Source organism: Microtus pennsylvanicus, chromosome 1, assembly GCF_037038515.1.
Source record: "Microtus pennsylvanicus isolate mMicPen1 chromosome 1, mMicPen1.hap1, whole genome shotgun sequence".
NCBI lineage: Eukaryota > Metazoa > Chordata > Mammalia > Rodentia > Cricetidae > Microtus > Microtus pennsylvanicus.
Window position 1 is genome coordinate 144,834,937 of NC_134579.1, and position 13,163 is coordinate 144,848,099.

A 13,163-nucleotide genomic window follows, 5' to 3' on the forward strand; every position below is an offset into this window, starting at 1 on the left:
AACGAGCTTCCACAAGCTGTCCCCTGACTTCCACGTGAGCTCTGTAGCATGCTCATGATCATAGTCACATCCCTCCACACACAATGTGCCAAGTGTGGTGACACAGGTCTTTAAAATCCCAGCATTCAGGAGGCAGAGGTAGGCTGAGCTCTATGAGTTCAAGGCCAGCCTGGTCTACATAGCAAGCTAATACTACATATTGATGCCCTTACTCTAAATAAATGTATTAAAAACTGCTTTTAATTTCTTTTCTTCTTTTTCTTTTTTTTGTTGTTGTTTTTTTCGAGACAAGGTTTCTCTGTAGCTTTGGAGTCTCTCCTGGAACTAGCTCTTGTTGGCCTCAACTCACAAAGATCTGCCTGCCTCTGCCTCCTGAGTGCTGGGATTAAAGGCGTGTGCTACCACCACCCAGTGCTTTTAATTTCTACAAAAGAAAACGAAGCACTGAGAGATGCTGGCACATGGATGGACCTTGATCATGTGATGTGAGCAGACAATGGTAGACACAAACCACCACACAATGTGTGACTCTACTGACATAAAATGCCCAGAGCAGTTAAGCCATGAAGACAGATTTGTGAGTGCCTAGGGCTGAAAGGATAATGGTAAAGGGACCAAAAGACTGGGGTGCTAGGGGCTGGAGAGATGGCTCGGCGGTTAAGAGCGCTGACTGCTCTTCCAGAGTTCCTGAGTTCAATTCCCAGCAACCACATGGTGGCTCACAACCACCTATAATGAGATCTGGTGCCCTCTTCTGGCCTACAGGCAGGATACTGTATAAATAAATAAAATAATTAATTAAAAAAAAAAAGACTGGGGTGCTAGCTAAGGCATGCAGAGTATCTTCTGAGTGATGAAGTGTTCCAGCCAACAGTAATAGTTGTGCCAGAACCTGCAACTAGCAACTAAACCAAAATCTGCTAAAGCATAAAATTCCAAACAACATTTGGCTAACAAAGATGTAAATGTTTATATAGTAGTAGCTGTGAGATGGTGGGAAAGATGCTGCTCTCACTAAGAGGAGTAGCTAAGTACCCAAAGCACTTGGTCACAAAGGACTCAGGTTCTGTATGTATATGGAAGGCACAGCCATCACATGAAGTTAACAGTTAAGGGAGAAGGCCTGTACCTTAATCTCCTCTCAAGAGTTGAAGGAGGCAAATCTAGGAGGAAGTAGGAGGCAAAGGAAAGCAGGGAAGAGAGCTCAGTGAACAACAATGATCAGTGCTTTTCCTGAAAACAGATCACATCTAAGGACTCACTGCTGTGGGGAAGTTCCTGGGCAGTTAACCAATGCTATACATGCAAGGACATACACAAAGCCCTGCCACAACACAGACCATGACAGAGGGGTACAAATACCTGGATTCTGTTGAAGATTGTCAGCTTGGACTTCATGTCTCGGGGAGGATCTGCCAGAGGCCCAGCTGATGCAAAGGAGGCCATGGCCACCTGGCTGGGAGAAGCTGCACAGCACACATCCATCTTTACTTTCTCCTTTCGGAAACCGGAGAATCTCTGGGCCCTGGGGTGGCCTGAGAAGAGCCTGTAGCCTCCACCTCGGGGGCAGGCTGGACCCTTCTCACCTCTCATGGCCCCTGAAGCCAGGGCATTCTCCCCTTGCCCCTGTTTCCCAACCAGCTGAGTTCCAGCTGGCTCATCTCCACCTAACTGGGACTGCCGTGAGCCTGCACTGGGGAGAATGTCCCCCAGATCCAAGGTCCCTTTGGCCAGAGACGAGCTTTCTGGATTCCGGGAGGGGTGCAGAGCTGGCCCTGTGAGGGATGGTGGTGCAGAGGCCACTTTGGGTCCTCCTTTTGTGTCTCTCCTAGGGCCACCAGGAGATGTTTCTCTGGACACTGCAGGCATGGTTTTCCTCCTGCGGACTGGGGATCCCTCTGGTTCTGAGTGCCCAGGGCCTATCTGGAAAGAGTCCACAGTGGGTACTGGTGGCAGGGCCTGTGGTGGCCATGGCCCCTGCAATGGCTTCAGTGCTGACTGCTTGCTCTCAGGTCCCGGTCTCTGGGCTGAGGCTGTGGCCACCTGGGTGTGGGAGAAGATCCGCTGGGACTTGGCAATCATCTGGAGCACCTGCATCTGCTCATGGCTTACCAGAGACTCCTGTGACTTCATGAACAGTTGCCGGAAGAGGGGTGTGGCATCTGAAGGGAGTCCACCTGGGTTCTGTGTGTCTTGGAGCCCAAGCTCTGTGGGGCTCTGCCATGGGAATGATTCACAGTCAGATTTGCTCTTCTTGGGAGCCCAGCCATCATCTTCCCCAGCTGCCTGTCGAACATCACTGGAAGTCTCACTAGGTGCCTTCAGGAGTGCAGGAGGTAATGGTAGCAGCTCCTCCTGGCTGGTGCCCAGACTGGGTGAAGGCTCCACTGTAGTGGGGATGCTGCTCGGCCCAGGGCCACCCTCAGAGCCCTCCCGGGATGGCACTGTAGGAGGCTTGTGAACCATAAACACATTGCTGCCTTTGTTCTTGGGACAGCCAGGCAGGTTCCTGAGCCATTGGAAATTGTGGCTGGATGGCTGGGATCCTGAGGGAACTGAGTGGCCTCGGAAGAGAGGCAGGCAGGCTGGCAGGGAGCTGCTCTCTGGCCAGCCCTCCAGGGAGGATGGTCGTTGAAGCCGTGGAGACTCTGACTCCAACTCTGACTCTGACGGATCAGGGGCACCGTTCTCAGACACCCTTGACTGGACAGCTGTGAACACTTCAGTGGCAGGTTCCTTCCGTGGAGGATGAGTTTCATCAGGAACCTCAGAGCCCAGGGTTCCTGAGGCCACTGGGGCACTGGCTGGTGTACAGGATGATGACCCCAGTGAAGTGGGGCAGGCACAGGCTGAGCTCCTTGCTTCGGTGTCAGAAGGCCCCACTGCTGGGCCAGGAGAGGGAATCTTCTGGTGGACGATGCTGCTTACAATACAGCGAAGGAGGTCTCGGTTGGGCAAGACAGAGCCAGGGGATCTAGCTTCTGGGGGCCCCAGGGACCTCAGACCACTGGGTGGAGGCTGGTTGGCCACATCATGGTTGTGGGTAGGGTCCCCATAACCCTCTTCTTCTGGTGGGGCCTCCTTCAGGATGCAAACTCCATGCTGAACCTCATAGTGGCGGCGCAGGGAGCGGTAGTCACAGTAGCTTTTGCTGCATCCCTGCTCGATGCACACAAAGGGCTTGGTCTTCTGGTGGGTGAGCATGTGCCCGGTCCTGCAGTGAGACATGGAAGGGAGGTCACCAGGCAGGCCCCAAACACTGATGCAGGAACTGTTTGGGCCCCTTACACTGTCTAACCAACTGGGAGGGATTCACTTCCCTGCCCTCATCACTAAGAAACACTGGGGGAAAAATAAATCCCACAAGAGCCAGATCAGGTTTCCCCAAAGTGGGATCACAAGGGACAGCAGTTCTCTAAAGGTGAACTCTGGGGACCCAGGCACAGCTGGGATGTGTTAAAGCATCTACCACCCCCCTCATTTTACTCTTTGGAGGTTCACAAAGCACGCAGGGTTGGAGGTAGGTTTAACCTTTGCTTTCATATAGTTCCACCAGCATTCCTGAGAAGCAGAGCTCTGCAGAATACATTTGAGGAGACACCAGTCTGGAACTACCACAAGTCTGTCAATGGGGACAGCTTCCTGAAATGCCCCCCCGCATCAACTCCAGCTAAGAAATCAGCTAACCAATAGTCAACAAAACCTTCCTAGAGCCAAAAAGCCAGTATGGGGCTGGAGAGACGGCTCAGAGGTTAAGAGCATTGCTTGCTCTTCCAAAGGTCCTGAGTTCAATTCCCAGCAACCACATGGTGGCTCACAACCATCTGTAATGGGGGTCTGGTGCCTGCAGGCATACACACAGACAAAATATTGTATACATAATAAATAAATATTTTTTAAAAAAAGCCAGTATGTCAATAAGCTGTGCAAGGGTAAATGTGCATCAATGTGTGTCGATGTGTGTCGTGTCTACTCCTGTCTTTGTGGACAATGACAGAGCCAACAATGAGCCCTTACCCTCAGGGTCCTGACAGTCTAGTTTTTTTTTTTTTCGAAACATGGTTTCTCTGTGGCTTTGGAGCCTGTCCTGGAACTAGCTCTGTAGACCAGGCTGGTCTCGAACTCACATTGATCCGCCTGCCTCTGCCTCCCGAGTGCTGGGATTAAAGGCGTGTGCCACCAACGCCCGGCCTGACAGTCTAGTTTTGGAAAATCCCAGTATTGTATGGCTGGGACATTTTAATGACTTTCTACAAAGAACATCCATGGTCTTGTGAGGAGAAGACTCAGAAGATCTAAGCACTAGGCCCAGGAGAAAGCTACCTCCTTTGCCTGAAATGAGGCTGAACCAGAGGGTGAAGAGAAAGCCCCTCCCTCCACCCAGAACCTTAGCTAGGCATCATCCCCTCCCACTCTCAAACCTCATAGCAAAAACTTGTTATTCTCAAGACATTAACTACAAGGGGGCATTGCTCTAAGCTTTCTTTTCTTTTCTTTTTTTCTGTTTTTTTCAAGACAGGGTTTCTCTGTGTCACTCTAGCTGTACTAGAACTCAATCTGTAGACCAGGCTGGCCTCAAACTCACAGAGGTCTGCCTTCCTCTGGCTCACAAGTGCTGGAATTAAAGGTGTGTACCACTACCCCCCCCACACACACATATGGTCACTCTTAAGCTTTTATACGGGCTTTTTTTTTAATTTTAGAAAATTCTCAGGGGCTGCAGACAGAGAGTCCTCAGACACCTGCCAGGGACTTGGGGCTTCTCTTTACCAAGTTAGCCAAACTCATTTGACTGTTTTTTTCTCATATAATACAGGGGGACTGCAAACTTGGTATATATGAAGTTGAGGTTGCCCTTGGACTCTTGCTTTCCTACTCCACCTCCCCAGTGTGCCATCATGCCTGGTAATTGATCACACTTATAAACCACAAGAGTCATGTCTGCAAATAGAGGCAGGGATTTCCTCACTGGTATAAATTTGGGGGCTCAGTAAAGAGACCTGCCCCAGACAATAGCAGTGTGAAGAGAACAGAATCCATACCAGAGGACAGGGAACACATATCTGGGTACCACAAAGGTGGGAGCTCAACCAAGGACAGGACAGGATGGGTGGATAAGAGCATAAGGGAAAGACAGGTGCATGCCCCCTGCCCTTCTCCTAACCAGACTCTTGACATACAGGTGGTCCTGGCGCTTGAAGGCCTTGCTGCAGACTTTGCACACGTGTTTCCTCTCCTGGCTGTGCGTCAGGTAGTGCTTGCTCAGGGAACTGGCGCTGCTGAACACCTTCCCACACAGGCTGCAGTCCAGGAGCGGATTCTGAGGGGAATTGTGCTGCCGCTTGCCTTTCCTTGTACTCCCAGTGGCCCTGCCTCCTTCATCAGTCTCTTTAGGTACCTTGAGTGCTCCCAGCCCCAGGTCTAAACAAAGGGAGAAAGCACAGATTATGTCAAGCTAGGGTTTGGGAGTCCAGAAGCAATATATACTCTTAGCACAGAGCCCTGTCCAGGTTGCCCGAGACCCCTCCACCTCAGCAGCTCTGCATGGGCAGAAGACAAGTTGTAGCTGAAAGGGAACCAAGGTCCAGAACAGGCCATATCTATAGAACTGCACCTGGTGTTGGTGCAAGATGCGGAGGACTGGAATGGCACAAGGCTGAACTTCTAGGGCAGCAGCAAGACAAGACAAGCAGAGCTGGAAGCTGATCTACCCTGTTACTGATATTCACACAAGGTCTATCTGGAGCTACATTATCCAAACCTAAGAAAATAGTGCAACTGTGCACTCACCCCTCTGGCTCTGCTCTTTTTACAAAAATCTACCTGCTTTTTCTAGTAAAATGTTAAAACAACCTTATATCTAAAAAGAGAGCTTAGAGGTGAACACATTATTTGTTCCTGCTCTCTTTTTGTGTGTGTGTTCTTGAACTCACTGGGGATTGAACCAAGGGTCTGACATGCTAATGCTTGGCAAGTACTCTACAAGTGAGCTATACACCAGCGCTGTATTATGACCTATGAAACAGCATTCCAAGCAAAAGTTGTAGAAATATCCAAGAACATGGAAGTATGTCCAATCATACTACTAAATAGAAAGAAAGAAAGAAAGAAAGAAAGAAAGAAAGAAAGAAGGAAGGAAGGAAGGAAGGAAGGAAGGAAGGAAGGAAGGAAGGGCAAACTATTTGAAAACAGAATGACCCCAGGTGTGAAAACAAAAAAGTAAATTTAAGCCGGGAGGTGGTGGTGCATGCCTTTAATCCCAGCACTCGGGAGGCAGAGGCAGGTGGATCTCTGTGAGTTCGAGGCCAACCTGAGTGAGTTCCAGGACAGGCTCCAAACCAACACAGAGAAATCCTGTGTCAAAAAACCAAAAAAAAAGTTAATTTAAGTAGAAACAGGCAGACTGGAGTTTATTGGCAGAGAGATGGGCTCGTTTTAGCCCCCTCCTTGTATGTGTCTGAATTACCCACATTTTCTGTATCTCTTGGTAAAATGACAGCTGGTATTTTTATGAATTCTGTCTCATAAGGAGCAGCTGAAGGAATTGGGGACATTCAGGTGGGAAAGGGAGTTATAATCAAGTATTGGAAAGACCAGCGCATGGAGAAAGAGCAGCTTGTCTCTATCCTGTTTCAGGGGGGCAGAGAGAGATTTGGGACAAAACTGAAGGGAGAAAAATCACTGTGGTGAGAAACTGAACAACTCTAAAAGTATAAATAAGAGAACCAGGCTCCCTCAGGATACAGTTCTTAGCCTTGCTGGGGTGCTTTAAGTACACATTAAAGTAACTGTAAAACTAGAAAACAAACTACAGCAAAACAAAGCTGCTAAGGGAACCAAACCAGGTAAAGTCACGGCCTAAACAGTCACTTGAGCTTTCTAGAAAGCAATGTCATAAAGCTGAAAGTTGTGAGCAGAATGTTCAATGAACTAACTCAAAAAAAGATTCAGTATGTAAAGTTGTTCACAAGCGCTGGAAAGAAAGAGTTCTGGCTGCTCTTGCAAAGGACCAGATGGATTCCAGATTCCAGCACCCACGGCAGGCAATTCACTACTACTTCTAACTACAGCTCTGTCTTCCACAGGTTACCTACATACATGTGGAATACATTAACACATACACATAAATAAAATAGTTTTAAAGCTGTTCATAGAAACACTTTAATAGTCCAACATGACTGTAATCTGACAACACACTAGAACACCTACGACAATAACGATCAATTCAATCTTACATAGGAATCCAAATACATCAAACTTTTTGGAGGGTGGTTGAGACAGGGTCTCTCTCTCTGTATAGCCCTGCTTGTCCTGGAACTCACTCTGTAGACCAGGCTAGCCTTGAACTCACAGAGATCACTTGTCTCTGTCTCCTGAATGTTGGGATTAAAAGTGTGCACCACCACTGCCTGGCTTCAAATACACCAAGCTTTTAAACCACATTATTTAAGTGGATGAGTATATTGCTGGATACGGAGCCTTTCACATGAATTAACTCTATGAAACAGCATATACCTGGGCAATTTCACCCATGCATTTGAAGACTCATGAGCTAGACCTATTGGTGCATACCTGTAGTTTCAGCTAAAGCAGGAGAACTGCTGAGTTCAAGCCAGTCTGGAAGACACAGTGGATAGTACCCCACCCCTGCACACATACACACACATACACACATACACACACACACACACACACACACAAACACACACACACACACACCCCAAAATAAAACAAAAAACCAATGCAAACTAAGTATTTACATGTGCAGTATATGACTGAAAGGTGTTTTTCTCTTGCTTATAACTATATTTTCTATAATAGACATATTTATTTATTATTTATTCATTTGGTTGGTTGGTTAGTTTTTGAGACAGGGTTTCTCTGTGTAGCCCTGGTTGTCCTGGAACTCATCTATAGGTCAGGCTGACCTCAAACTCAAGAGATCCACCTGCCTCTACCTCCCAAGTGCTGGGATTAAAGGAGTGCGACCACCCTAGAAGATTTTACTTCTCTAATTTAAAAATTAATATAAACAGGAGTTTTGGCTCATGCCAGTAGTCATGAGCACTTGGGAAATGCTGAGACAGGAGGATTACTCAGAGTCTGAGGACCTCCTGGACAACACAGTGAGAATCTGTCTTAAAAAAACAAGTAAAAATGAATGAAATTTGGGCATGCAGTATATGTCTGCAGTCCCAAATACTCAGGAGGCCAAGGCAAGAAAACTGTTGGAGCCCAGGAAGTTAGTTGATCAATAGCATAGTGAGATACCCATCTCAAAAACAAAAATGAGGCCGGGCGATGGTGGCGCATGCCTTTAATCCCAGCACTCGGGAGGCAGAGGCAGGCGGATCTCTGTGAGTTCGAGACCAGCCTGGTCTACAGAGCTAGTTCCAGGACAGGCTCCAAAGCCACAGAGAAACCCTGTCTCGAAAAAGCAAAAAAAAAAAAAAAAAAAAAGAGGAAAATGGCACAAAATTGAATGTAATTTCAAAAGCATGGAATTTAATATATGAGGGGGGCAGAATAACAGTTGAATATTAAGGAAGGCTAAACTAAGCAGAACTCTAAGAATAATTGATGACAATTAGGGTTCACATCCCCACCAATAGTGTTTTTCAGTATTGTGTGTCCAAAGATGAGTGCTACACCACAGCCCTGGGCCTGGTTAGTGCCGCAGAAATCTCCCCATGTGAACACTCATGATTCTAAGTCCTGCTATGCCATCATTCCAACACAGACTCAGGCCTGACACTGCTTGGTCATTATTATTATTATTATTAATTTTTTGTGGAGTGGGACTTTCAAAATCTTTCATGGTAACAATTTTTTTAGCACTTCCTCAGACACAGTTCCACCAGATTACTAGCTATGTAGACTGGCATTTGCATGTGGATTTCCCTGTGAAAGATGTGACTATAAACTCCCAGGATCTCTAGCCCTGTTAATCCATTGAAGTAACTTGCCAGGAACCAATAAAGAGGGTCCAAACCAAACCAAACCAAAGAATTCACTTCTACAGGAGGACAACAGCAAACCAAACTGAGACTTTCCCAAGATTTCAATTGTTTCACTAATTCTCCCCCTTGTTCTTCCATGGCTAAAGAGAAAAGTTTGGAACTGAATCCAAAAGCTTGGAACTGAATACTTTTGAGATGAAGTATTACTGACAGCATTCAGTATCGGTTGAACAGTTAGCTGGGAATGGTGGCACAACCTATAAAGTATATAGTCTTGGTTCCTGGACAGACTGAGGCAAGAGGTCTGCTGGAGCCTTGGTGTTCTGAAAAGATGGCAAGACCTCTTTTAAAAAGACAAAGCAAAGTCGGTGGTGAAGGTGCATGCCTTTAATCCCAGCACTCAGGGAGACGGAGGCAGGTGGATCTCTATGAGCTGGAGGACAGCCTGATCTACAGAGTGAGTTCCAGGACAGCTAGAGATACACAGAGAAATCCTGTCTCAAAAACAAACAAACAAAAAAAAAAAACCAACCAAACAAACAAACAAACAAAAAAAAGACAAAACAGAAAGAAATCAACCTCCTCCTAACACCTGTCTGGTACATTATGGTCTATGGAAGGCTTTTGCAGTCTTTTTCACTTCTCACCAAAGGTTATTTTGGGGCAGGGGGCATGAGAGGATTGGGGTTCCCCATTACTTTACAGATGAGTACATGAGGCCTGGAAAAGTTAAGACAAGCACAGAACTTAATGGATAGGATCCCAGCTCATTCTGCAAGAATGAAGGGTACAGCAATGATAGGAAATTCTCCTACAAAGCTGATGGTCTGCCTACACACCCACTTCTCAATCTTGGTCCCTAGGGTTAGGGTTCCTTTCCTTCAGAAGTTGGGAACAATTCCAAAGTAGGCAAAAAGGCTCCCAAAGAAGCAGGGATTTTTGTTTTGTTTTCTTTCTTTCCTTCCTTCCCTTTTGTTTAGTATGTCTGTTTTTGGAGACTGTGTCTTACTATGTAGCTCTGGCTGGCCTTAAATTTGTAGTGTTTCTCCTGTATTTGTCTTCTACATGTTGAGATTATGAGCATGTACCACCATCCCCAGTTAAGTAGAATTTTCCTAGCTAATGCCTGAAGATTCGATCCCTGGCTGGCTGCAGAAACTATGGGTGCTCTGTCCATTAAGAGCCTCACCTTGTAAGGAGGTCTGGGATTCGGAGTCTGCATATTCTTCCAACAGTTTCACAGAGTCGCTGTCCTTCCCTGAATACAGAGATAAGGTGTCCAGATTGTCCTCCAGCACCTCGCTGGGCATATCTGATGTGGAGAGACTGGGATCAAGATCCAAACCGCTTAGGCCAGCATAGAGTAGGTCCCGTGTGCTGGGGCCCAGGTCACGGTTGAGTGTGTCACTGCAGTTGAGCCCTTGACTCTCAGAGAAGGAAGAGAGGTGCCCTTCTGATGGAAGGGCTCCCTCTTCCCCAAGGTTATATGGCTCCATAGTTTTCCACAGCCAGGTCCTGGCCAGAGCCTGTCTCCAGACAAGCAAGGGCGTGTCCAGAGTCAGAAAGGAGAGAGCACTTGCTGGCAGCTAACTTCTGAAAAATGAACAAGGAGGAGTCAGAATTAAGAGATGGTAGATATGGTAGGCAGAGTGTAGACTGGAAATAGAGCAGCCCAAAGGGGTTTGTTCTTGGCCAATTCTTGGCTGCCTGACCTTGGGCAGGTCCTATGAGGCCCATTTCCTTATCTGTCAACTGGACAGAACAGCACATGGTTGACTGTAGAGTCCTTTCCCTCCTGTTATAAGCACAGGAGAGAGCAGATAGACTTTAATGCGTGTCCAGGCAGAAAAGGCAAGTAAGGAAACCCCAAGTGCTCGAAACAAGAAAACGCAAAGCTAGATGTGTAGGCACAAGTCAGAACATTGAAAAATTCATGCCTGGGTTTAAGCTTGGGACTGCTTATCCATTTGTTCTACGTGGCCAAGAGACACATGAAATACCACTGGCCAAATAGAGACATGATGTCTATGTAAAACAACGTAGACTGGCAAAGTCTGGTACAAAAAATGAGTTTCAGTATAGATTTAATATAGATTAAATGTTGAAGTTAGGCTGGGAATGTGGCTCATTTAGCAGAATGCTTGTCTAGCACATAGTTCTAGAGGTTCCATCCCCAGCATCACATAAACTGGGCATGCCTGTAATCCCAGCACTTGGGAGATGGAGGCAAGACATTCTTGGCTACATAGACAGTTTGAGGCTGAGATATAGTCTTAGCCATCCTCCCGTCCTGCTCTCTATAAAAGAAATAAGAGAGGAGGTATCACTAACCACTTCTAGTGATAAAATAAAAGGGATCATAAATAAGTACTATGAAAAACTGTGTTTAGACAGTGTGTCCACACAGTAAATCAACTACAAGACACACCACCCATGACCCAAGTCATTCAGCTCAAACACAAAAAGTTCAATGAACAAATTCCTCAAAATAGACAAACTACTAAAACTCACTCAAAAAGAAGAAAACACATAAATTATCCTAGCAAATAAAAAAGTTAGGGAATGTGCCATGGTGCCCACCTATATTCCTAGCACTCCAGAAGCTGAATGGGAAGAGCCCTTGAATCCAGGAGTTCAAGACTGGCCTAGGAAACACAAGTGGGTGGAGAAGAAAAGAGAACAGGGGGAAAGGAAGAGAAGGATAGAGAGAGGAGAGAATGGGGAGGAGAAGGAAAGGTAAGAAGAGGACAGGTACAGAAAAGAAAGGGGGAAGAAGGAAAATATTAAATTAGTAATTCAAATACTTCCCATTCATCCCATCAATCCCATCACAGAAATACTAACAAAAATTAACTTTATCAAAACTCTCAGTAACGGTGAAAGTTTTGCAGTCCCTAGTAGGCCTCTGAAGGAAAAGGTGACCCACTGGATGGAGCAGAGTTCTTGAGATATTTTAACTTACCCTAGCCCATCCCACTCCCTGGCTCAGCAATGTTCTTGAAGAGGCGGTTGTGTATCTGGTGTGGGTTCCTGGTGCTGGAAGGAAAAAAGTAGAATTTGTTCTTAAAGAACCACAGCCTCCCATCTGACGTGTAATGGCTCCTGAAAGTTCATGGCAAAAGTCTTGATCTTCTTTTGCCTAATTTGGAAACTCCTCAGGGAGAAAATTGGTTTTGAGAGAGCAGCTGCTGAAGCCTGCGGCAAAGAACTGACTTGGTAAAGTCAGTGAGAAAGCTGGGATGATGGTGCCCCATGAGATAAGAACTGAGAAGCTTTCACACTTGGGTTTCTCACAGAGTTGGACACAATCATATCACACCACCCATCAACTGCTCCCCCAGGAACTAGTCTATGTAGCACAAAGTCATCAGCACACACAAACGTACATGCGCATGCTCATGGCACTTCTAATCACAAGTCAAACCTGGAAGCTACCAAGGGTCTCCCAGATGTGAATGGACAGTGCTGCATATTGAGACAGTAGTAAAGAGGCAATGAGTGGAATGCTGTGCGAACTGATGCACGACTTTAATCTTAGCACTCACAAGGCGGAGGCAGGCAGAGCTCTATGAATTTGAGGCCTTCTCTACCTAGCAAGTTCCAAGCCAGCCAGGGTGACAGTGAGACCCTCTCTCAAAAACAGACAAATGGGCAATAAACAGGGCTAGAGATGGCTCAGCAGTTTAGAGCACTGGCTGTTCTTCCAGATCACTGGTTCTCAACCTTCCAAATGCTGTGACCCTTTAATAGAATTCCTCAAGTTGTAACGACCCCTCCAACCATAAAATTATTTTGTTGCCACTTTGTAACTGTAAATTTGCTACTGTTATAAATTGTAATGTGGCCGGGCGGTAGTGGCGCACACCTTTAATCCCAGCACTAAGGAGGCAGAGGCAGGCGGATCTCTGTGAGTTCGAGACCAGCCTGGTCTACAAGAGCTAGTGCAAGGACAGGCTCCAAAGCTACAGAGAAACCCTGTCTCAAAAAACTAAAAATAAATAAATAAATAAATAAATAAATAAATTGTAATGTGCAATGGTGATACACACCTTTAATTTCAGTACCCCGGAGGCAGAGGCAGGAGGATCTCTGCAGGTTCGAGGCCTGGCCTACAGAGCAAGTTCCAGGACTGACTCCATATCTACTGAGAAACCCTGTCTTGAAAAAAAAAATGTGGTGTAAGGCAGATCTCTGTGAGTTCCA

At 46.5% G+C, this 13,163-nt stretch overlaps 1 protein-coding gene across 1 annotated transcript in view; it reads right to left on the reverse strand.

Annotated features, from left to right (window-relative positions):
- Znf541 (zinc finger protein 541) overlaps positions 1-10,456 on the reverse strand; it is a 28,194-nt gene extending 17,738 nt beyond the window's left edge. Inside the window, exons 1-3 of the mRNA XM_075958944.1 lie at positions 10,150-10,456; positions 5,181-5,421; positions 1,363-3,214 (exon numbers count right to left, since the gene is read on the reverse strand). Of these exons, the coding sequence (XP_075815059.1) occupies positions 1,363-3,214; positions 5,181-5,421; positions 10,150-10,456 (2,400 nt within the window). The remainder of the gene's footprint in view (positions 1-1,362; positions 3,215-5,180; positions 5,422-10,149) is intronic.
- Positions 10,457-13,163: the final 2,707 nt, after the last annotated feature.